Source organism: Apostichopus japonicus, chromosome 2 (genome assembly GCF_037975245.1).
Source record: "Apostichopus japonicus isolate 1M-3 chromosome 2, ASM3797524v1, whole genome shotgun sequence".
Lineage (NCBI taxonomy): Eukaryota > Metazoa > Echinodermata > Holothuroidea > Aspidochirotida > Stichopodidae > Apostichopus > Apostichopus japonicus.
Window position 1 is genome coordinate 10,709,481 of NC_092562.1, and position 24,576 is coordinate 10,734,056.

Sequence of the window (24,576 nt, forward strand, 5' to 3'; positions counted from 1 at the left end):
TTGTCAGTGCATAACAAGCGCAATGTTTGGACAATAGGCTGCCATTTGGTGGTGTACAAATCATAATGATAGGCCATTATAGTAGTTACCAATGACATCATCCATTGTAACTGTTTGGGACTCTCAGATAAATCTGAACCATCCCAAATGTTATCACGTTGAATAATTTGTACTTGCAATTTATTCTGATAAATATCTCATCTCTGCTCCTGACTTACGATTTTGTTATTTTATTTCATCTGCTTGACAGATCTATGGAATTGATTATACTGTCTAGTAAAACCAGAAAACAAGCAAAAACAATTCGTTCATCCACACGGCTTCCTTGTAATTTCTGTACTGCGCCATTTGTTTTAGTTTCTTATGAGCTGGCCTTGCTTCCACTAGATTTCATATTTAATCCATTCCAGTGGCGCGGAGGATTGGAGATCTTACAAAATCTTGGATGAAACACCTTGACTATATTGCTCCCCAGTTATTATAAAATAGTAGACCTACCATTACAAACAATACCATTTCCTGTATAACCCTGATTACAGATACAACTAAAGCTGCCAGCCGTGTTTATACATCCAGCATTGGGTGAGCAAGGTATTGGTGTATTGGTGTCCATACATTCATCAGTATCTGGCAAAGCAAGAAAGAGGCAGAACTGAATAAAATACCAAGCTTTAGAACATCTACAGATTAGTCAACAACTTCAAACACAAATAAAAATGACTAAGAAAATAATTACGTAGTGAGTTAATGGGGGGGGGGGGTGGAGGTATATATTTAGCATGCCCAAAAGGGCATATGCAAAGACATTAAACTGGAGGATTAAATGAGAATAAAAGGGAAGATGGCAAAACCTGTGAGCATTGATACAGGTATAAATCATAGAGCTTGATGTAGTAACCTCTGCATTTATCAAATAATGTCCAAGACTGTACAGAAACAAATATGCATAATGATAGGACATTAAGTCATCTTGCAGTTTGAAATGTAAGATTTTGTTCTATGGCACTTGTTCCTATATTTTGGAAATATTTCACAATTCATGAGAATAGCCAAGAAGAGATTAAAGAGTGTCTCCCCCTACTTTTGTATTTTATCAATTTATGCTGATATGAATCTTGTGCCTGTGAAACATCTAACATCTGCCCTTTATCCTACATATACTTTATGTCTATGGAAGCGTTTGGGACACTCATCGCCCAAAAGTATTACCAGTGTCGCCTAGAACCCTTTTCACTTCAAGCATTGTAACTTCAACCTCACCATTCCCAGGACTCTCTTCCCACGACCTCTTCCCCTGTTGGTTTCTTTCTTTTATCTCCATCCCTTGTCTATTAATCCCCTTACATCTATCTCTTTGTGTTCACCATGTTCATTAACCTGTCGGTATTCTGTGCGTGTTTTTCTGTTACTGTTACTTGTCATTTAGCCTTTGAAGAATATCCTGCTAGGATCGAAACGTCAGGCCAACTGACTTTTACGCATTCTCTTACACAGGCTCTCTAGTGGATAAGCAGTTTGTTAACAGTTTTATTTTATTAAAAACGAAGAAGATATATTTGATGAAATTCTAAGTACACAGCATCAAACATTCCAAAACAAATCAGGTTTTCTTCAAGGATACATTAAGAAGAAGCTTTTGATGGACAATGTTAACTTTTTGTAAAGAATTTGCCCCAATGAATGTCATACATATACAAAAACCCCCACTGTGATTACAACTTCCTGGAGTACTAGTGGAAAGTCTATAGCATGCAGTCGAAATAAGTTACATTCAATCACCCATATCTCAATTTAGGGGAAATATATCATTGAAAATGGGGTTTTCAACTAGCAGTGTGATATATATTTCATTGTTTACGTAAATATCACATTATTTGTCACCAGAAAAAAATTTTAATAGCTGTCTTCTGCCACAGAAGCCAATGGTTATTGGGGGTCAAAATTTGAGCCGTAATGTATTTTGATACTGAAATTGCATGATCTTAGTCATTACGCGGGCACCTACGGCAGCTCTATTAGAGGGACAGGGTATTTCTTGCCCATCAGTAATGGGGAACTTGAAGAGGCCCAAACCGCAAGAGGTAGGGTCTCCATGATAATTTGTCGTCGATGCTGTTGTTTGAATGTATCCTTTGGAGGAGAGCACACCACTTTGGAATTTGTAAAATATGGAAAACCTAATTTACAAATTACATGCATCACAAGAAAATTGACATAATTTTATATGCTAATGCAACGATCATACGTTGACAAATACATAAATAAACTCAGGTTAGTATCTAGAGACAATCTTTTAGTGAAACAGAATAACTGTCTATGTAAATCCTTACCTATGCAGATCATTTGTGGTTCAGCCAGCACAAATCCTGCCTCACAGTTACACGTAAAGCTTCCAAATGTATTCTCACAGAGCGCGTTGGACGGGCAGCGATCCAAGCCCTGCATGCATTCATCGATATCTGTAAATGGAATGGAGGGTTTCTCTTTACATAAAAACTCAAGAAGGTATGGATCTCTTCCTGTGTCCAGTGTACCCCTGGTGGGATCAAAAACCTTAGTTCATGTCATGATCAAACAAGGCATCCTCTGGGAGTTGATAGAGGGGAGGGGGAGTTTCTATTTTCATAAACGCTCAAGAACGAATGGATCCCTTCCTGTGTCAGGGTACCCCTGGTGGGATCAAAAACCTTAGTTCAATGTCATGATCAAACAAGGCAACGTATGGGAGTTACAATTAGATACAATTATATCAGAGGACAAATGGTGAAAGTTCTGAATTTGTGACAGCGTCTCATGTAAGGAGATAACTGATCCGTTTTGATTTGAAGCACATATGAAGTAAATGACACTAAGTTCTAACAATGAGGATTCAGTCATCTTCACACATGCATCTAGGATTCAGTCATTCAGTTCACAGTTCAACTGACAAAGCATTACTGCCACTCAAAAGAGTGGTTAGCAACAATGAGACAGTGTTAATAGTCTCTTTTATCACTCCTGAATGTCTACAGAGCAAGTAGAGGAACATCAGGACCTCCAGGTAGTTAGTTTTCAAAAATGTTTCTAGTGACTTTTTAACATGCTAAAGTTTGGTGCCGATATACTGACGACCTATAAACACACTAGCAGTACAAGGATTTCAGTTATTTGAATTGGTTTTCCCTTCTCATGTGTAGATAGATGTTCACTATGAATATCACTAGCAGCAGCAGATAACTGCAGCCTGTAGATTCATTCTTTGTCAACAGTCAGCGTGTACCTGCTGCACCTCTATATGAAGAAAAGAAGACACATTCCACCTGCTTTATCAGTGCACTTTAAACTATATGCCTTTTGATTTTACTTTTGTTTCATGGACCAGCTCATCGGACCGGGCTGTTAGAGACATCGGATCAGCGTTCATTCTATCATGAAGATATCTGGTGAAAACTTGACAGCTTGTTTTTCCTTATTTTCTTTCATTTTCACATTTTGAGCAGAGCAAAACATTTCAATGAAATCTTATCTCTTCCAGGCAATACTTTAAACCCATAAATTATTTAATCAAAAACACACATACACACAAGAAAAGTAAGATAGTTGCACTCTGACCTGCGCAGACACCTTGGTTGTTTAGAGCCATTCCATTTCTGCAATTACAAAAGAAAGCCCCGTCTGTGTTCTGACACTCACGTCCCAACTCACTACACTGTACCTCTCCAATACCTTGGCTAGCACATTCGTTGATGTCTGCAAAGGAAAGCAAAAATCGCTCTATTAATTAAGTTGAAAATTACTTACTACCAAACATTCTGTTCTTCCTTGAAGCGAGGACGAGAGGAAATTGACTAAGATTTCTGATAATTTGAGATAATTACTAATGTTAATGGGTGCCTTTAGTGTAATGCTCATCTTGAATGGGTAATCCCCACAGCAGGTTTCTTTGCTTGCGATTGGCTAGTTTGCCCGCACACATACTGCCATTCATAGTTATTATCCATCATTTTCAATGCAACTCACAAGGCAATAACCTTTCGCTGAAGTTTCATCTCATTGGGGGCACACGCAGCCATATTTTGTGTATGTGATAATAATAATAATGTTCAAAGACAATATATTGCCCCTGGTCAATGATAACCTGTCCCAGAGACAATCCCTCCAGTCGGCTGGAGTGATATACTGATGAAAAGTTAATTCACAGGTCCCCATTTAACCCCTGCAGGGTGGAGAGAGGCAATTGAGATAAAGCATCTTGCCCAAGGACACAAGGTAATAAACTAGGCAGGAATCGAACCAGCATTCCTTGGCTCACAAGTCCGACGCCTTGGCCAATTGGCCACCGTGCTCTCAATACATAGGACAGAGACAGATGTCACAGAGGAAAGGGAGAGAGGTTTTCCATTAAATTACTTGTTTCATTCTCCAACTAGTTTAATAGTTGTCTAATAACTTGACTTAGTACATCTCTTTTATGTGGCCCTCTAACTGTAACTTGATTTTGTTACAGATAGCACCAGAGGACATCTTTGTTGGGAAACATGCTTCCCTTGTATGGTACCACTACACACACTACACAACCCCCTTGGCTAATTATGACCTTAATTGCGCTGTTGGCCTGAACATATTGCTGCAATATAATGACGACTGGTAAGCACTAAACGAGAAGAAAATAATATCAACTGTGCCATTGAATGACCTTGCATTCCATCTTTATTCAGTGTGGAATATTGTTATATACCTAGGACAGCAGTAATAATAACAAAGCACACAAAAGTTCATATTAGTTTACTGGAAACACACAGTACCTTGACAAACGTTAGAAGGGTTTGCTTGAAATCCGTCTTGGCAGACACACGCAAAACTGCCAACAGTATTTTGGCAAACAGTGTTTGCACCGATGCAAGGGAGCGTCTGGCACTCATCCATATCTACAAAAACAAAAAGAGAAAAAACAATTAAGGGCCACAATTTTAATGCATGAGCCGACTGGAAGAATGCACTTTCACAACCCTGGTGACTTCCATATAGATGACCTACCAACTGTTCACTTTCACAACCCTGGTGACTTCTATAGAGATGACATACCAACTGTTCACTTTCACAACCCTGGTGACTTCTATAGAGATGACATGCCACCTGTTCACTATCACAACTCAGGGGCGGATGCAGGATTTTTGACAGGGGGGGGGTCTGACTGGTCCAGCCGCGCCTGATCGAAAGACTATCTAAGCGGAGCGCCACCATCGGTTGGCGCGGAGCGTACCAGAAAATTTTTGGCTTTACAAACCCCCCCAGATGGCCGGAAAACGGCACTTCCCGAGTATTCTAAGCTGCATGTACCTAGCCTGAAAATATGGATCTCATGTCTGCAATTTCTCAATTGATGAGAAAAGAACAATCTATGAAATATGGTAATACATATCAGATGAGTTGAGATGATACAAAAATCATAATGCCTTTAGCCACCAATCCCCCTCCCGTTCCGTCACCACTGTTTGATGCAGGGCCGGATCCAGGATTCTGGAAGGGTGAGGGGTTGGCCTCCAGTGATCCTAGGGTCTAAGGGGAGTGGGTTTCCCTCTATCCATTGTGAAATTCTTGGATATTTAAGTACAACAGGGAACCCCCTTCAATTTAGCCATTCAAAGCACCTACAAAAACTCACTCGAAATGTATCTGCATCAGTACGAGTTAGCTAGTTTTATTGATGATCTATTCATGGTAGATTGGAGAGAACAAACGCCGTGGATGTTTCTCAATGAACTTTCGGACCACTTCGTCAGTGTCGATAGGAGTGTTATAATACGTGTTCATGAGAACAAGAGCTGTGAGACGTTCCTTGCCCATTGTTGATCGGAGAACAGTTTTATGCCTTCTCACCGCAGAAAACGATCATGAAGAATTCGTCGGCGCATCCTATGCAGCCTACCGCTCTGCCACCTCACCGCCCAAAGCAATTCGAACACCACCTCAATTTTGAAACTTTTCGGTCTGAAAATTGAGATTTTTAGGCATTTTTTGCATGTGTAGCACGCGTGCACACTATAGTTCATTTGACGGAAAAGACACACCTGGCTGACTTGTAAGGATAACCGCCCTTCTGACGTCCTACATGTTTAAAATTGGCGTTTAATTTAATTATTTTTTCTCTCTCTCTTTTTTTCTCTCTTTTTTTTTCTCTTTTTTTTTCTCTTTTTTTTTTTGGGCCAAGAGCAGGGGGGTCCGGACCCCCTGGACCCCCCCTGGATCCGCGCCTGCAACCCTGGTGACTTCTATAGATATGACATACCAACTGTTCACTTTCACAACCCTGGTGACTTCTATAGAGATGACATACCAACTGTTCACTTTCACAACCCTGGTGACTTCTATAGAGATGACATGCCACCTGTTCACTATCACAACTCCGGTGACTTCTATAGAGATGACATACCAACTGAATCAAATTTTTTTTCATTGCACAGAAAAATTTGGACTGTAGAGGATGTTCCTTAAGAGTAGCTTGTCTATTTTTGGCAATCCTTACCAGATCATTCCTAGCAGATTCATTGACCTTATACACAAGATTCCCATAATTATATTCCTGAAAATGTTGAACAAAGTTTAAGGAACTTCCTATTGATTTCTTATCTTTACTAGTACAGAATGGTACCAAACTGAAAGCAGGTATACTCGGGTGGTCAAGATAGACGTAGTAAGCACTCTTTCTATTGTCTTACTGAAAAACTTAAAGGGACACTGTATGCTAATGTCGAAACAGTGTAATACACTTTTGCTGACATCTACACGTTATCATTAGTAAACGTTAACTTATCATCCACGCAGACTCCTAAATACATCGTTTGAGAGGTACGTTTGACACGTCGAACCCTGAATTACAAATCTCTGTGCTTTCACATTCATTAAGGGAAGCCTCGCAAATCTAACCGCCATGTCCGGGCCGGTGGATTTTTCCGCGGCTATAATGAGCACAGCCACAAGCAGAAAATGAGTCACACTTGAGTGCACACACTCTCCAAACCACCCTCCGCGCTATACAGTTACATTCACAGCCGCGGTCAAGTTTTTACTAAGCCGATTTGAACACAATAGTGAGTTGAACAAAACATCATAGCTAAGTCTCACGGTTTTCAAACGTTTCAAAAAGATAGTGTGTTTATACGCTGTATTTTATCCTACTGCAGAAGCAAAACTTCTGTGAAAAATAAGTAAGGAAATGTGAATTTACACTGCAGGAATCTAAAATGCTTTCTTTCTTATTTTCCCAGTCGGCCAAGTAGGAACAAAAACTTTCGTTGCCTTTTTGCAAGGACAGGTTTTTTGAATTTTTAAGATTTAAAAATCTAAAAAACTGAAATCACAATCTCACTTCTTGTACACGTGCCGTAAGCCTGAACCAGAGCCTAACATACGGGAAGACTTTAGAATAATCCTACTAAGTTGTACAGAACAGGACCTAAACTACCTAGCTAGGGAAAAAAAATCGGTTGACTGTAGGCAATTTTTCGCACTCCAGCGAAGCTGTACTTTTTTTTAGCCAGCTAGATCGTAGACATCATGAGGATTGAACAGATGACGATAATTTCTTGTGAAAGAAATTTGAAATAAATGTGGAAAAAATGCGATTATCCTTTCTCCGTTTTAAGTGTAAATGTTATTCTAGCATTCCATGGTTAAGAAAGTTGAAAGAAATAAAGTTTATAAACTTCATTTACTGACTTTTGAACTTCGTAAAAAAAAACGTCCTTTACAACTCTGAAAATCAGTAGAGAAATTAGCAATTGTGTACGAACAGTAAGTTGGTACACCTTTCAAATTTTACGAAGGATCGAGCAAAATACTTTCGAAAAATTCACGCGAAACTGGCATATCGTGCTAAATGCAAATAATGTCATGTAAACAAGGCTCTAGTACACCCATTTATGAATAAACCATAAGACCATATTTGGTGGGGGGAAAAGAAAGTATTTTCTAGAATTTCCACAAAAAAAAGGAAAAATTAATATCCTACCATAGTTAAGTGTATGGTAAATAGCCTAACCACTTCGCCGGTTACGGATCTCACGTAACAACAAAAACACAACTAATTGTATTTTGCGAAGTTGACGTTTTCTACAAGGACATGGAAACAATATTTAGCATTCAGTTAATCATGCCAAGTGGCCTAAAACATGGGATTAAAAGGTTTACTTTCATAAAGATAGCCATACTGTAGCTATTGGGGCCTTGAAATCGTGCTATGTCTGTACGGTATAGACTGTGCCTCGAGTGTACCATGGGGAATAGATTGTTTTGTTCATGCGGAGGAGTCGGTTGGCTTGAGGTCTGTTTTTTTTACCTTAATGTTATGGGGATATATACTTTTCTTGAACGTCTAAGATAATATTTCGCATAACTTTACCGATCCTTTACTGACTTACCTAATTAATTCTAGAGTGGAGCCAAAATAGTTTACTCCATGAAAAGTTTTTTGGAAACGTGCCAAAAATGTTAACAAACAGGTGTTAGACAGGGGGGTTGTTGGGAAGAATCGCAGCCCATGTACAGTATGCCTACCATGATATTTAAGTAGGGGTAAACACTGCAGTTGTAAACTGATGTACGTATAGTACACGCTGTTCATTGTTAGGCAGTCTCGAAACGGGGCTTTGCCGAACGTAGTTTGTTTCATAATATTGACAGTTTTGTTAGTTAAACTTTTTAAAGATTGTAAGACCGATTAAATCTCTTTTCATTTTATCACATAATATAGCAACTCTCACTTGTCATTTTCAAATTTTCATCAGTTTCGTGACAATTTAAATTAAAAAAGTTGTCAGTATTTTGAATCCTCTACTGCAAATTTTTTATCGCCAGACACGCAAAAATACTAAAATTTTCCGGGGCCTTTGCCCCTGGACCCCACACAAGGGGGTTCCACCCCTTGACCCCACCGGGGCCCTAAGGCGGGGCCCTAAGGCGGGCCCCTGGACCCCACGCCATTATGCTCGCACGCAACAGGGGTTGGTGGGAATTCGGCAGTTAACAACAAGGAAAAATTATCGTATAATTATCGAAATATCACGATAATCTTTGAACTATTTATCGTGATGTTAAAAAGCAAATATCGCCCAACCCTAGTGGGGTGGGTGTATTACTATTACGTTTCTGGAAAATTTTGTCGAGTAGCCTACACATGTCATTATCATACCGGGGTTGAGCTATACAACAGCTTGAAGGTTCTCTGCTTGAAACAATGCAATACAATGTGGAGATATAAACTGAAACTGTATCGCAAATTAGCTTGCATTAAAATTTTCACCGAATAGTTACTTATATCTCTAACCACATGGCAGCCTAACACGCTAAGTCAATGGGAAAAATCAAGCCTAAACCATCTGTTTATTCGTTGAATTTGTGTCGCAGTTAGCTTCAGAAATCAACGTTACGGTCGATGTTCTCTCTTTAACATACATGTGTGGCATAGCTTAACTATTGTTTTGATTAAATTCTGGTGTGTCAATATGGGTTTTCTGAAGTTCTTGGGGGCATATATTTAATGCAATGGCTGATTCAGTTTTAATTCATAGTTACGTACCACTCGTTGAACAAGGCTCATAATGTATAGGCCCAGGTAAAGGCTATACTTTTATCGAACTTTCGAGTAGCGGAGTTTCACAGTTGTTCATAAGAGACCCAAGAAATTTTATTTGTGAGGTTTGATAACGTGGAAGATTTGCAAGAATTATATAAAGTACTAAATCTCGGACATTTGGTAGTGGCGGATTTTAGTGTATAAGTCACTTTGCAACATAAACTACCGCTCTATTGACTGTCAAAACCGCAAAAGTTAATCCGGTCACTTGGCCAAGTTTGCTCATTGTTTGTGAAGAATAACCAGCCTTGTGTTGTCAGGACACTGTGCTCATTACTCCGGCTGGCAACCGGCTTGTGTGCATTCAACCATGGGACCAATATGCACATGCATATTGAGCAAGGGGTGCGAGATTTCCGCCGGCCCGGAACCGGCGGTTAGATTTGCGAGGCTTCCCTAAACCTCTGTGCTTAACGTTTACATTTTCAAAGCAAACTTTCTTTGAATTCAAAAGGAGATATTTCTGCTCACACAGAGGAACAATTCTAGAAATAAAATACAGAAACTTCTTATTTCCTATGTCATCTTTTACCATAATCTGCAAGAAACAGCGGTATCATGTGCCCCCTGCAGTTGGAACCGGAGCATATTTCATCAGTGTACAGGGTGACAAGTAGAGCCGATAGAGGACCCTTTCAGGGAACGCCAATTTTAAAATTCGATTCAGAGGAAAATCCCTTCTGTGATTTCACTTGCCTAGACCAGCCTTGTAGGAAGTTTGCAAGCCAGTGAATAAGCCATTTGGTTCTTCAATAAAGCTAAATAGGTCTTGAAGTAAGCGATTAGGCAAGACCGTGTTAAAGAGCAGGAAAAATCTAGACTCTTTTGACAAGTATGGCATCAGTGCATGAAAACGCCATGTTCCATGATAAACTATGATGATAATCTATCTTTGGGATAATCTATTGGAGTAGAATGTTCTGCAATTAAACCCAGTGATATCTATAGTTAGAAGACTGATTCCCTGGTTTGGGTACGGGTGACATTTTTGCACGTTCCACAAAGATTGAAATCAGGCAATATAGTTGCAAATACATTTGTTCCGCAGAACAATATTTGAAAACCCACCATGAGATGTTGATGTCCATTCAAAGTTATTTAATAATATATAACAAATAGAGTTCTGGCAATATATATTCCACTTTATGCTTTATATTATTCCTGTTAAAAGGGAAGCTATTGGGACACTTTAAAAAGAGTGGACTGTAAAATATGAAATATGGATTGACTCCAAAGGTCTGTCAACTGGGTTCCCAATGGTTTTCAGCTGTAAATATAGGCTGGAATCAAGGGATGCATGGCCAGTATACTTGGAGTTAAAAAGAACTGTCTACTCAGCTGTCACAATTGCACACTGTTTTTGAAAGTGATTGTGTTTTAAAGGGGGCAAGAGATGTTGTACTAGTTGCACTTTTAGGGATACTAAATATATATGATATATATAATCTGGCTGCATTGGGATTTTTGTTTTTAGACTTTAGCAGTACTTAATAAAACTTTTCACAGAGACACAACCCTGACACTTGTTAAGGTATAATTTTTGAAACGTTTGTAAGCTACAGATGTACGTGCTAACACCGTACATACAGATTAGCCTGCCCTTATTATTTTGCAAACAAAATTCTGACTGCTGTCATCGAGTCGATATGCATCTTTTCAGATTCACACAAACAGTGCATGGACCACATATATCAATTTCATTGCTTAGTCACAAATCATGAAGGTTGATGTAGGGATCGTAAGGACAGATTCAATTACCACAGTACCATGCATGTGGTTTATGTAAATCCAATATCAGGTGACTATAACACAGGGTACAGAAACAAACAAGCATTTACCTTGACAACCGTTTATTGACGATGAAGACACAAATCCATCCAAACAAACACACTGCGCACCGACAATAGGGTCCTCGACGCAAATCTGTGACATGACATCGCATATCGTTGCAAAGGTTGCACAAGTGGTTAAAGCTGCAATAGATGAAAATAATCACATTTTTGTTTTCTTTACAGACAAGAACAGACCTTCCTCCAAATCTTACAATATATATTAAATATATATTACTCCCACCAATAGGTCAACTTTCTCGATGTGACTCTTCGCAAGGAACACGGTTCTCTCTCTACAGACTTATACAACAAGCCCACAGACACACACCAGTATCTCCATTCTTCAAGCTGCCATCCCCCTCACTGCAAGTCTGGAACTGCCTACAGTCAAGCACTTCGTCTTCGTCGCATTTGCTTTAACAATTCCTCTTTCATTCGCCATACAGATGCTTTGGAAAAACACTTTACTGCCAGGGGCCATAGTGCCAGAAGGGTGCGTGGAGCCATTCAGAGAGTCCGCTCCCTATCCAGATCATATACTTTGGCATTGAAGAACAAAATGGGACGAGATTGCGACTACAAGCTCCCCTGGTTGTTTCTTTTCAACCAAATCTTCCTCCTCTTCAGCAAATCACCTCTAACAACCACAACATTCTCCTCGCTTCAGATAGACTCCAACGAGCCATTCCTAAAAAACCCACCATCATTTTTTTACAGACTTCCACTCAACCTACGAGACCTTCTTGTGCATACTGTTGTTCCACCTCTAACTTCTAAGCCTACACCCATTGAGTATGGTACTTTCAAATGTGATCATACTTCAAGATGCATCATCTGCAGCCACCACATTGTTGAATCAAATTCCATCACCAGCCACAGGCAACTCACACACAAGACTAAGAATCAAATCACTTGCACAACCACTAATGTCACCTATCTGATCTCTTGTAGAGTTTACGGCATCCAGTATGATGGCGAAACCAAAACCACCCTCAAGAAGCGATTCTATGGTCACAGATCCACAGTCAACACCATGAAGACTGGGCCCTCAGTTGGAAAACACTTTAACCTACCCAACCATACCATTAAGGACATGTCCCAACAGGGGATTGATTCCTTAGGTAGCCGCCCCAACCTAGTATGATATATATATATATATATATATAATAAATAATAATTTGAGTTAATGTAATCATTTCATCCTCAACGAAATTGCTGTCATAAACTTAAGTCAAGCAGATGTTTCCCAGCTCTCCCCAGACCGTTCTTTCTTGTATTTGACTTTCGATAAATCAAATTTCACATTTCAGCTAAATTAAACAGCTCCAACTTCTTGTGATCTTATCGCATCATTATAGCAGACATTATTATAATTCCGTAATTTCAAGCAATTTTACTCGGATAAAAGTTGAAGATACTTACCAACGCAATTGGAACCCTGTCTCCTGTAGCCTTCCATGCAATCACAAGTAAATGACCCAATAGTGTTAGAGCAGTCTTCATTAATCCCACAGGGATTAGTATCACATTCATTCATATCTATAAAGATAAATAACATTTTGTCGAGGAGATGGGCAGATCATATCGTTCATACAATTTAACTGAAAGGTCTCGCCTGATGGTTTCTCCAGCAGGTTCTTCATGTGGTATATCATGTGATTCTTATCACATATGACACTCACACATTGCATGGAACCCAGTTCTCTATTCTTCAAGGGTTGTCCTATGACTGTTTTCATTCAGTCACATATATTTATACCTGCACAGGCTTTTTGTAATACATAAGCAGTTTGTCAATTTTTTTTTCATGTTGCAGTGCTCAAACCTAGACATTGTGAACTTCACCCCTAACTACCACCTCCCAAGATCTTGATTATTATCAGCAGCGAAATTGTGCTAAAGCAATATGTCCTCAAAACCCCCCCCCCCAAGAAACCCAGTGTTTATCAACATTCTCCGCTGTAATACATCACAAAGGTCATTCTCCCCCAAGCAACTCCCCCCTTATTCCCCTCCCATTGAAAAGAAATGAACTCCTATCAACTTCTGGCACCTGCCTCATCATCTTTCTGAACAACCTGTTCCCAATTATCTTTCCTTTTATTAAGTGTGGATCTTAAATAAGAGACTGACTTCGGTCAGCTTGTGGCTTTGATATGCCAATGAGGCTTCTTCGCGAGTTCCTGGATGTAAAATACATACATACAAATACTTCATTACTCAGTAGAGAATTTTATTCAAACTTCCATATATATAAATATATATATATAAATATATATATATATGTATTTATATATATATATGTATATATATGTATTTATATATGTATATATATATATATACATATATATATATATATATATATAATGAACAGATAAACATTATAAATAGAAAAACAGAAAGATATCAGTATAGAGGAATATCGCACAAATACTACAGAATTTTTTCTAACCAATGCAAAGACCTGCCGCATTCCTTGTATATCCTGTGATACAATTGCAGGTAAAGCTTCCGTCGTTATTGACGCACATCTGGTTTTGAGAGCCAGCACAGATGAATAAGTCTGAACACTCATCCTGATCTACAAATTGAAAAGTGATTCAAGGGATTGAAGGAATAGAAAACACATGGATGATGAAACAGTGGAGAAAGTTACTTACTTGTAAATATACAAATTGAATTGAAGAGAACATTCAATATGATTGCTTTCATTTCCACACTGCTATGCACAAATTCTACCCTTAAAAGCAGGCAGTATATAGCCTCATACATCCTACACGGTTGGCATGCTAAGGAGCAATCTTTGTATCCTACAGGGTTGGTTGCTAAGAAACCAAGTCACACCGCTCGATATGTACTCAAGGGCCTGTATAGTACAATCTATTACTTTATTTGTAAGAGAGCAAGTTAGGGAAACTTTATATACCATGATAGGAATTACATACAATACTTTTATAACGTGTTCAAATGACATCATAGATGTATACTGTTAATTGCCCTGTGTGTAGCAATGTCCCCTATAGAGAATACACTTCACACCAGTAACAGTTTCTAAGAATAAAACTTCCATTTTGTTGACCACGCTTGACAATGTGACATTGTTATCAATTTAAGGACCTATATATATCGTAATTCAAAGATATCTTGACTGAAATTAGCATGATAGTGCAACAAATTCACAGTGTTTGTGACTGAACTTTTGGATATATCAATCACTATGTTAATTGATGTGAGGCTGGTTAAAACTGTTCTATACATTCTTCTGTACTATTTCAGGTGCAAATGGTACGTCTGAAAATAATTGGATGATTACCTCGGCATAATCCATTTATACTCCTCTGATATCCAGCTTCACAGCTGCAAACTCCATTCAGGCATTCTTCAAATTGTCCGCAGGTTACATCTTGACAATCATCAATTTCTTGGCAAAAGATAACACACAAATCAAGTAATATAAAATAAATGCAGTCATCTTGCAAGTGAACAGGCCTTAGGCAGTATTCCCGGGAGTGAACGGGCCTTGTGCAAGTAATCTTGCGAGTAAACAGGCCTTAGGCTGAATCTAAAATATCGAAGCTCAAGCTTAGCACAGTTAACAGTTTACAAGATATAAAAAGTGAAAAACAAGAGGAAGGAAGTTTCAAAGGAACAATCATGACATCACATACAGATTTACACGACGACATCACATACAGACTTACACGACGACATCACATACAGATCTACACGACGACATCACATACAGATTTACACGACGACATCACATACATATCTACACGACGACATCACATACATATCTACACGACGACATCACATACAGATCTACACCACGACATTACATACAGATCTACACGACGACATCACATACAGATCTACACGACGACATCACATACATATCTACACGACGACATCACATACATATTTACACGACGACATCACATACAGATCTACACCACGACATCACATACAGATCTATACACCACGACATCACAAACAGATCTACACCAGACATCACATACAGATCTACACGACGACATCACATACAGATCTACACCACGACATCACATACAGATCTACACGACGACATCACATCACATACAGATCTACACCACGACATCACATACAGATCTACACCACGACATCACATGCAGATCTACACGACGACATCTCATGCAGATCTACACGACGACATCTCATGCAGATCTACACGACGACATCTCATACAGAACTACACGACGACATCACATGCAGATCTACACGACGACATCACATGCAGATCTACACGACGACATCACATACAGATCTACACGACGACATCACATGCAGATCTACACGACGACATCACATGCAGATCTACACGATGACATCACATACAGATTTACACGATGACATCACATACAGATCTACACGACGACATCACATGCAGATCTACACGACGACATCACATACAGATTTACACGACGACATCACATACAGATTTACACGATGACATCACATACAGATTTACACGATGACATCACATACAGATTTACACAATGGCATCACATACAGATTTACACAATGACATCACATACAGATTTACACAATGACATCACATACAGATTTACACAATGACATGTATACAGATTTACACAATGACATCACATACAGATTTACACAATGACATCACATACAGATTTACACAATGACATCACATACAGATTTACACAATGACATCACATACAGATTTACACAATGACATCACATACAGATTTACACAATGACATCACATACAGATTTACACAATGACATCACATACAGATTACACAATAAGATAAACAGATTAACAAAATGTCAACTCTCAGATACGATTCTTTCCTTATGCTATCTTAGCTGTTTGTGGACAGTTGTTCTCTGTGACACATGAGCTGCATTACTTGAGCTGAGACCTTGAATATTGCAATGAGTAATTATTTTATATATTCTACCCTATCTAATATACCTATTGATGATTCCTTGGTTCAAATCATTTGATGGTGTCTCTCGTCTCTTACCCCCAGCTGGGTAAGGTTTCTTAAATAAGAGTGAGCTCGCTATCTAACAGTATTATAATTCCTTGCATAAATTTATATTCTTCTTTTTTTTTTATTATTGTCATCTTTAATGAGGGTAGTCCTGCTCTTACCGACACAATCCCCAGCGACTTCCATAAATCCACCAGGGCAAGAACAAGTAAACGTTCCATCTAAATTAGAGCAAAATGCAGGCGGATTACACTGCTGAGGATTTTCACATTCATTAATGTCTGGAGAATGAAACAGAAGCAAAAAACAAGGAAATGAATGAAAGCTTGACAGCATCAAACCGCACCGACGAAGAAAACGAGTTCTCAAAAAAGGGACATTATTATGCAAGCAGAAAGTTTTAACAGGTTGAAGAATTATTCTCTATACAATTGCAATTGGCATGTACTGTGAATATGTTTTCCACCATTTTGACAGGTTATATAAAGATTTCTAGATACTATTACCACTATACGATTCTAAAAATAAACAAGAGATATTCTTACTAAATACAATATTCCAAGGAATGTGAAGCTGACATTGTTATCACTTCACTATGATGTGGTATGCATTTGGCAGACAATGTGAAGCACTATGTAATGTGTCTTGATCAACTAGAGGAGATATCTCTAAACTTATTGATGGGTAAAGAAAGTCTTCAGCCATTGAGAGTTCAAGTCCTATCCAAAAGTATGAGAATCAAACTACATAAGACTACATCTGTTTGTTCCAGACAGTGTGGACCAATGCTGATTGAGTCCTATCCAGAGTGTATGAGAATCAAGGTACTGAAGACTATATCTGTTTGCTCCAGTTGACCAATGCTGATCGAGTCCTATCCAGAGTGTAAGAGAATCAAGGTCCATAAGACTACATCTGTTTGTTCCAGACAGTGTTGACCAATGCTGGTTGAGTCCTTTCCAGAGTGTATGAGAATCAAGCTACTTAAGACTACATCTGTTGGGTCCAGTTGACCAATGCTGATTGAGTCCTATCCAGATTGTATGAGAATCAAGGTACATAAGACTACATCTGTTTGCTCCAGTTGACCAATGCTGATTGAGTCCTATCCAGAGTGTATGAGAATCAATGTACATAAGACTACATCTGTTGGCTCCAGTTGACAAATGCTGATTGAGTCCTATCCAGAGTGTATGAGAATCAAGGTACTGAAGACTACATCTGTTTGCTCCAGTTGACAAATGCTGATTGAGTCCTATCCAGAGTGTATGAGAATCAAGGTACTGAAGACTATATCTGTTTGCTCCAGTTGACCAATGCTGATCGAGTCCTATCCAGAGTGTATGAGAATCAAGGTACTTAAGACTACATCTGTTTCCTCCAGTTGACCAATGCTGATCGAGTCCTATCCAGAGTGTATGAGAATCAAGGTCCATAAGACTACATCTGTTTGTTCCAGACAGTGTTGACCAATGCTGGTTGAGTCCTTTCCAGAGTGTATGAGAATCACTGTACTTAAGACTACATCTGTTAGCTCCAGTTGACCAATGCTGATTGAGTCCTATCCAGATTGTATGAGAATCAAGGTACATAAGACTACATCTGTTGGCTACAGTTGACCAATGCTGATTGAGTCCTATCCAGAGTGTATGAGAATGGAGGTACTTAAGACTACATCTGTTGGCTCCAGTTGACAAATGCTGATCGAGTTCTATCCAGAGTGTATGAGAATCAAGGTACTTAAGACTACATCTGTTTGCTCCAGTTGACCAATGCTGATCGAGTCCTATCCAGAGTGTATGAGAATCAAGGTACTTAAGACTACATCTGTTGGCTCCAGTTGACCAATGCTGATCGAGTCCTATCCAGAGTGTATGAGAATCAAGGTACTTAAGACTATATCTGTTTGCTCCAGTTGACCAATGCTGATCGAGTCCTATCCAGAGTGTATGAGAATCAAGGTACTTAAGACTACATCTGTTTGCTCCAGTTGACCAATGCTGATCGAGTCCTATCCAGAGTGTATGAGAATCAAGGTCCATAAGACTACATCTGTTTGTTCCAGACAGTGTTGACCAATGCTGGTTGAGTCCTTTCCAGAGTGTATGAGAATCAAGCTACTTAAGACTACATCTGTTGGGTCCAGTTGACCAATGCTGATTGAGTCCTATCCAGATTGTATGAGAATCAAGGTACATAAGACTACATCTGTTTGCTCCAGTTGACCAATGCTGATTGAGTCCTATCCAGAGTGTATGAGAATCAATGTACATAAGACTACATCTGTTGGCTCCAGTTGACAAATGCTGATTGAGTCCTATCCAGAGTGTATGAGAATCAAGGTACTTAAGACTACATCTGTTTGCTCCAGTTGACAAATGCTGATTGAGTCCTATCCAGAGTGTATGAGAATCAAGGTACTGAAGACTATATCTGTTTGCTCCAGTTGACCAATGCTGATCGAGTCCTATCCAGAGTGTATGAGAATCAAGGTACTTAAGACTACATCTGTTTGCTCCAGTTGACCAATGCTGATCGAGTCCTATCCAGAGTGTATGAGAATCAAGGTACATAAGACTACATCTGTTTGTTCCAGACAGTGTTGACCAATGCTGGTTGAGTCCTTTCCAGAGTGTATGAGAATCAAGGTACTTAAGACTACATCTGTTAGCTCCAGTTGACCAATGCTGATTGAGTCCTATCCAGATTGTATGAGAATCAAGGTACATAAGACTACATCTGTTGGATACAGTTGACCAATGCTGATTGAGTCCTATCCAGAGTGTATGAGAATCGAGGTACTTAAGACTACATCTGTTGGCTCCAGTTGACAAATGCTGATCGAGTTCTATCCAGAGTGTATGAGAATCAAGGTACTTAAGACTACATCTGTTTGCTCCAGTTGACCAATGCTGATCGAGTCCTATCCAGAGTGTATGAGAATCAAGGTACATAAGACTACATCTGTTTGCTCCAGTTGACCAATGCTGATCGAGTCCTATCCAGAGTGTATGAGAATCAAGGTACTTAAGACTACATCTGTTGGCTCCAGTTGACCAATGCTGATCGAGTCCTATCCAGAGTGTATGAGAATCAAGGTACTTAAGACTACATCTGTTGGCTCCAGTTGACCAATGCTGATCGAGTCCTATCCAGAGTGTATGAGAATCAAGGTACTTAAGACTACATCTGTTGCCTCCAGTTGACCAATGCTGATCGAGTCCTATCCAGAGTGTATGAGAATCAAGGTCCATAAGACTACATCTGTTTGTTCCAGACAGTGTTGACCAATGCTGGTTGAGTCCTTTCCAGAGTGTATGAGAATCAAGGTCCATAAGACTACATCTGTTTGCTGAAGTTTACCAATGCTGATCGAGTCCTATCCAGAGTGTATGAGAATCAAGGTACATAAGACTACATCTGTTTGCTCCAGACATGCAGGTTGACCAATGCTGATTGAGTCCTTTCCAGAAAGTATGAGAATCAAGGTACATACGACTACATCTGTTTGCTCCAGACAGTGTTGACCAATGCTGGTTGAGTCCTTTCCAGAGTGTATGAGAATCAAGGTACATATGACTACATCTGTTTGCTCCAGTTGACCAATGCTGGCTGAGTCCTTTCCAGAGTGTATGAGAATCAAGGTACATAAGACTACATCTGTTTGCTCCAGAGAGTGTTGACCAATGCTGATTGAGTCCTATTCAGAGTGTAGGAGAATCAAGGTACATAAGACTACATCTGCTTGGCTAATTTAACTTTAAGGGATATGGTAGACAAGGTTGAAAAATATAGCATTACTAAATCTTGTCATTCCATCTGCCCTATTATATGAGTCACACCAGGGCAAATTACAAATGCAACACACTATACATTACAAGAACTTGAGTGAAGGTTTATTCCTTTATTTCTTTGTTTTTGAATAATTTGAGAAGAGAAGTCACAATTCAATTAATTCACATATAGTTTGCCAAGATAAATACCACAGAGGAACCATGTCAGTTTGGAACATATCAGTAACAGTTTAATAAGGTACTATTCACCCACATGCAGTTACCCAGTAAACTTCTTCACTCGGCTTTGAAACTGATTGATCACAGTCCGAGCTCTCACAACAAACTACTCCTCTAACTGACATGAACAAAATGCATTTGTCTTTCCTATTATTTGGGTTTCATGTACCTTCTTATGAACAAATTAAGAAAAATCTGTATTTATTAAAGAGTAACAATGTATGAATAATTTAAGTCAAGTACTTGAAAGACTCTTTGGTTTTCCATCCTACACAATAGTAAATTCTGCTATCAATGAAGACTAAAAGAGGTACATAGGATATATACACATGAATTCACAATACTGACAGTCATAACCATGACATATATAATTAAGGCTTACAAAAAAACAAAATTATAACTGAAAGTACTTAAATACATTAATAGAGTGCAATTTTTTCAAATATAGAGTCTGGTGCCTTGTACGTACATAAGTAGATGCATAGCTATGAATGGGAAGGTAAATACATAATGCTCGCCCATAATGCGTTTGATCAATGAGCCAAAAGATTGGCAAAAACAAGTACATCGTCATGATTGTGTGATTATGGGAAAAAATAGCAGAAAAGATTCCTTACCGATAATCGAGGATGAATGCATAATGGGGCTTAAAGATTCCCCTGTGAGACAATATACAAGTACATCTCAGAAGTGTGAAACTTTATAACATTCCAACCATTCAATCCAAAAACTTGTTCCTCAATCGAAAGGGAATCATTTATAAAGTACAGCGCAGCAAACAGCGATGTTAACTGGTCAAATCACTATACAACACAAAGGACACTGCCGTTTTTCCTTTTATTAAACATGAACTATAAGTTTATAAGAGACAAACTTAAAAAACTGCTACAGAAAATAGGAACGGTAAAGTCTTATCGTTACAGAAGACGAGTAATTAGTGGAATTTCGCGGTTTAAGTTTTTTTCAGAATAAATTGGTGAAGTGTCAATAGCGTAAATACTAACAGTGGAACAGTTTTATTTTGGTACATACCCACATTGCATGTGCTACCAGTCCAACCAGCGGGGCAGTCACACTGTGCTGCCGTTAGACCCTCTGTACAGCTCCCACCATTCTGGCAGGATGTACCAATGCCAGAGCAGAAGTGATTGACTAGACAAGAAGAGGAATAGTGAGGCAATAAATGAACAAAGAGGAAACACATGGAGTTGCACAGCTCATCCCAAAATTTGGTTAATTATGGCTATACTTATATGTTATCATCACTTCACTGCACAACGTCATATACCCACCAATTGTTTTAAGTACATTACCAATCGGGAACACCTTTTTCAACCTTTATAACTCTGAACATTGCAAGTTACTATACTTCCTGCATGGGTAATTGACCCTTCTCTTTTAGTACCTCTGTTGACAAAAAGTTACAACTTGGTTTCTACCAGGTTATATATATATATATATATAGGTTATATTATATATATATATATATATATATATATATATATATATATATATATATATATATATATATAAATGCATTCCAAAGGTGTCAGGGACCAATCATGGAAACCAAAAAGGGCATTTGGGCTGACAATGGGGGTCAGTATAAGAACCGTATCATAACTATTGATTTACACACTTACGTTCTTTAATGGATAATTCATAAAGTATACATGTTTCCAGATCTACATATACCACAGCAAGTATTTTGTGCTGTGGAACGGCACTTTACACAGCTGGACACCCTGTGCATATGAAAATGTACAACAAAAACATTCAAAAGACCCAACACTTTGTCTCAGCATTGACTTTTGAAGGCCAATCAAAATAAATCACTTCACCTGGCAAAGACCTGCATTTTACCTATGAGAAAATATCACATCAAATAAACACAATGCAATTGTTGAGAGTTAACCCCAGGGTCAGATTGCCCATCACTTAGACAATATCTTAGTACAAAGGTTTATATGTATTGAGATCAAAATATTCCTTTTTATTACAATATAGCTGTTTTACATTTGGTGGATTAAGTTGATTAATTCTAATGAAATAGCTCCAACCTTTTCAGATTGTTGAACAAACTGCTACATGCATGCATGGGTAAACTATACCTCTACCTTACTTGTAGAGATTAAACTAATATTTGAAGCCAGACACATATTCTTCTGGACCTGATATCCATAATATACTAAATAAGACTCACCAGGTCGTTCACATATGAATCCTGATTGAACATCACAATCCCTATCGTACCATTCAAGAGTAACAGCTTCAACAGCAACACACAGTTCTATAACAGAATTTGGCGTTGGTTGAGCAGGAGCCCAATTGCTGTCAGAGCAAAACAATGATATGGTGCATTATAAAGATAACTATGAAAATACAAAATGCTAGGTACGGTACTTAAAACAAGCAATTCCAAATGTTAGTCAATTTGATCATAACAGTATGTATATGTGCCATTTGACGGATTGATAAATCGCCGAGTTTGAAAGTAAGACTTTAATACAGGATCACAAGCAAGTTGCTCACAAACACCCACGACATGCCGGATGAACTTGGTGATTGGCTAGTTCAAGGTTCCACTTGTGCTGTTTGAGAAAGTGCCTTCTCAAGAAATGTATATAAAAAACTTAAAGGTGATTATAACAATTTAGTCTGACTTGAAACGTTGAATTATATATATACATATCTCATTCTACATTCATTACGAACATTATTGTTCAACTCACAACACCGTTATCTGCAGTCAGAGACCAGAGCAGCTTGATTTTCAAGTCTTGGGGAACTATATGAGCTGATTTGACAGGCTGGTTCACAAGTCTTCCATAAACAGACATGTGGACCCTTCAATAGGTATACCTATTGACTATAGTCACCATCATGATGAGGAATGCATGAAACAACTACAAACTGCATTTATACAAGTAACAAATTCTAGGGTGCATGGTAGTTAGGCAATACCCTAACACAGAACCAAAGCTAAAATACACTGGTACTAGCACTTTCTTATTTGCCTTAGTGAACTTTTAAGTGTTGGCTATTATATGTACTTCTTTACAAAGGCATTGTTTCCATTCGACTTAATTAAAATGGATATGAAATATTGAAATCCGATACTTTGGCAGTTTGCATAATAACGAAAACATCCTAAGGGTGACATGAAAAGAATAAGAGATTTCACAGAAGCGTTGACAGACTGATCATTTCATTATCATGAAGTATTTTTATGGCTTCCCATGAAATAGAAAACCAAAATGGCACACTTACGTTTCCACTGGAACGGTTCCATCATCCCATTCAAAACTTGATCGATTAATTTGGTTTAGACCAATGTGGTAAAATGTGATATTCACTTGAGGAAGAATGTTGGTGACTGCACTCTGCAAAGGAAATAAAGCATAATTTTCAAGTATTGATTTGTCACTTTATAGGAATGCAGGAAGTGTTAAAGGGCTTCCTGAAGTCTTACAGTGATAGTCATGATCATATAAAGACATTCTAAGGAAAGAGAGACAACAAAGGTTTCCTCTTCTTTCCCTAGCTGTGATTTGAATCCGTCGACAAGCATAATGTGTATCAGGTGCCACCGCACCATGGAGATTGGAAAGAGTGCAATGGGACATTCCAGATGTCAATTTATTGTTAAAGAGAACATTATGTGTGTTGAAAGAAATGTCCTTCTGTAATCAGTGAATGGGTAGAAGAATCTTGAACAGATTATAGGAAATAAATTATCCAGTTTGGCATCACAGAATGCTAGTAAATGGTCAATTGCAAATTGCTATCCAAGTACAAATGTAACGCCGGGGAAAAGGATGTTTGGTGGTGTCATTCCTGGGGGGTGGGGTGATGGGAGCTCCGGGTCTCTGCCGATGACTACAAGAATGGAATGGACACAATGGTTTTTGTACTAGTCCATGTGTATTAAATCTACTAGCGTGTTCTCTGACACCGACTAGCGAGCTCTGCGTAAAAAGGAAAGGAAAACAATGTCTCATAAGTAAAAGCCATCTACAAATAAGATAAAGTGAAAATCTTAACATTCCAAGAATAAGGAGCAGCATGGCAAACAATTAAGTAAGACACTTAAATAAATGAAAGTAAAACTTAGG

General features: G+C 38.6%; 1 protein-coding gene across 1 annotated transcript in view; it reads right to left on the reverse strand.

Moving 5' to 3' along the window:
- Positions 1-24,576, reverse strand: part of LOC139977730 (uncharacterized) — a 94,204-nt gene that overhangs the window by 54,262 nt on the left and 15,366 nt on the right. The window contains exons 3-14 of the mRNA XM_071987277.1: positions 23,732-23,844; positions 22,665-22,792; positions 21,494-21,613; positions 16,610-16,729; positions 14,759-14,866; positions 13,898-14,026; positions 12,868-12,984; positions 11,452-11,586; positions 4,785-4,907; positions 3,592-3,729; positions 2,331-2,459; positions 499-627 (exon numbers count right to left, since the gene is read on the reverse strand). Coding sequence (XP_071843378.1) covers positions 499-627; positions 2,331-2,459; positions 3,592-3,729; positions 4,785-4,907; positions 11,452-11,586; positions 12,868-12,984; positions 13,898-14,026; positions 14,759-14,866; positions 16,610-16,729; positions 21,494-21,613; positions 22,665-22,792; positions 23,732-23,844 — 1,489 coding nt within the window. The remainder of the gene's footprint in view (positions 1-498; positions 628-2,330; positions 2,460-3,591; positions 3,730-4,784; positions 4,908-11,451; positions 11,587-12,867; positions 12,985-13,897; positions 14,027-14,758; positions 14,867-16,609; positions 16,730-21,493; positions 21,614-22,664; positions 22,793-23,731; positions 23,845-24,576) is intronic.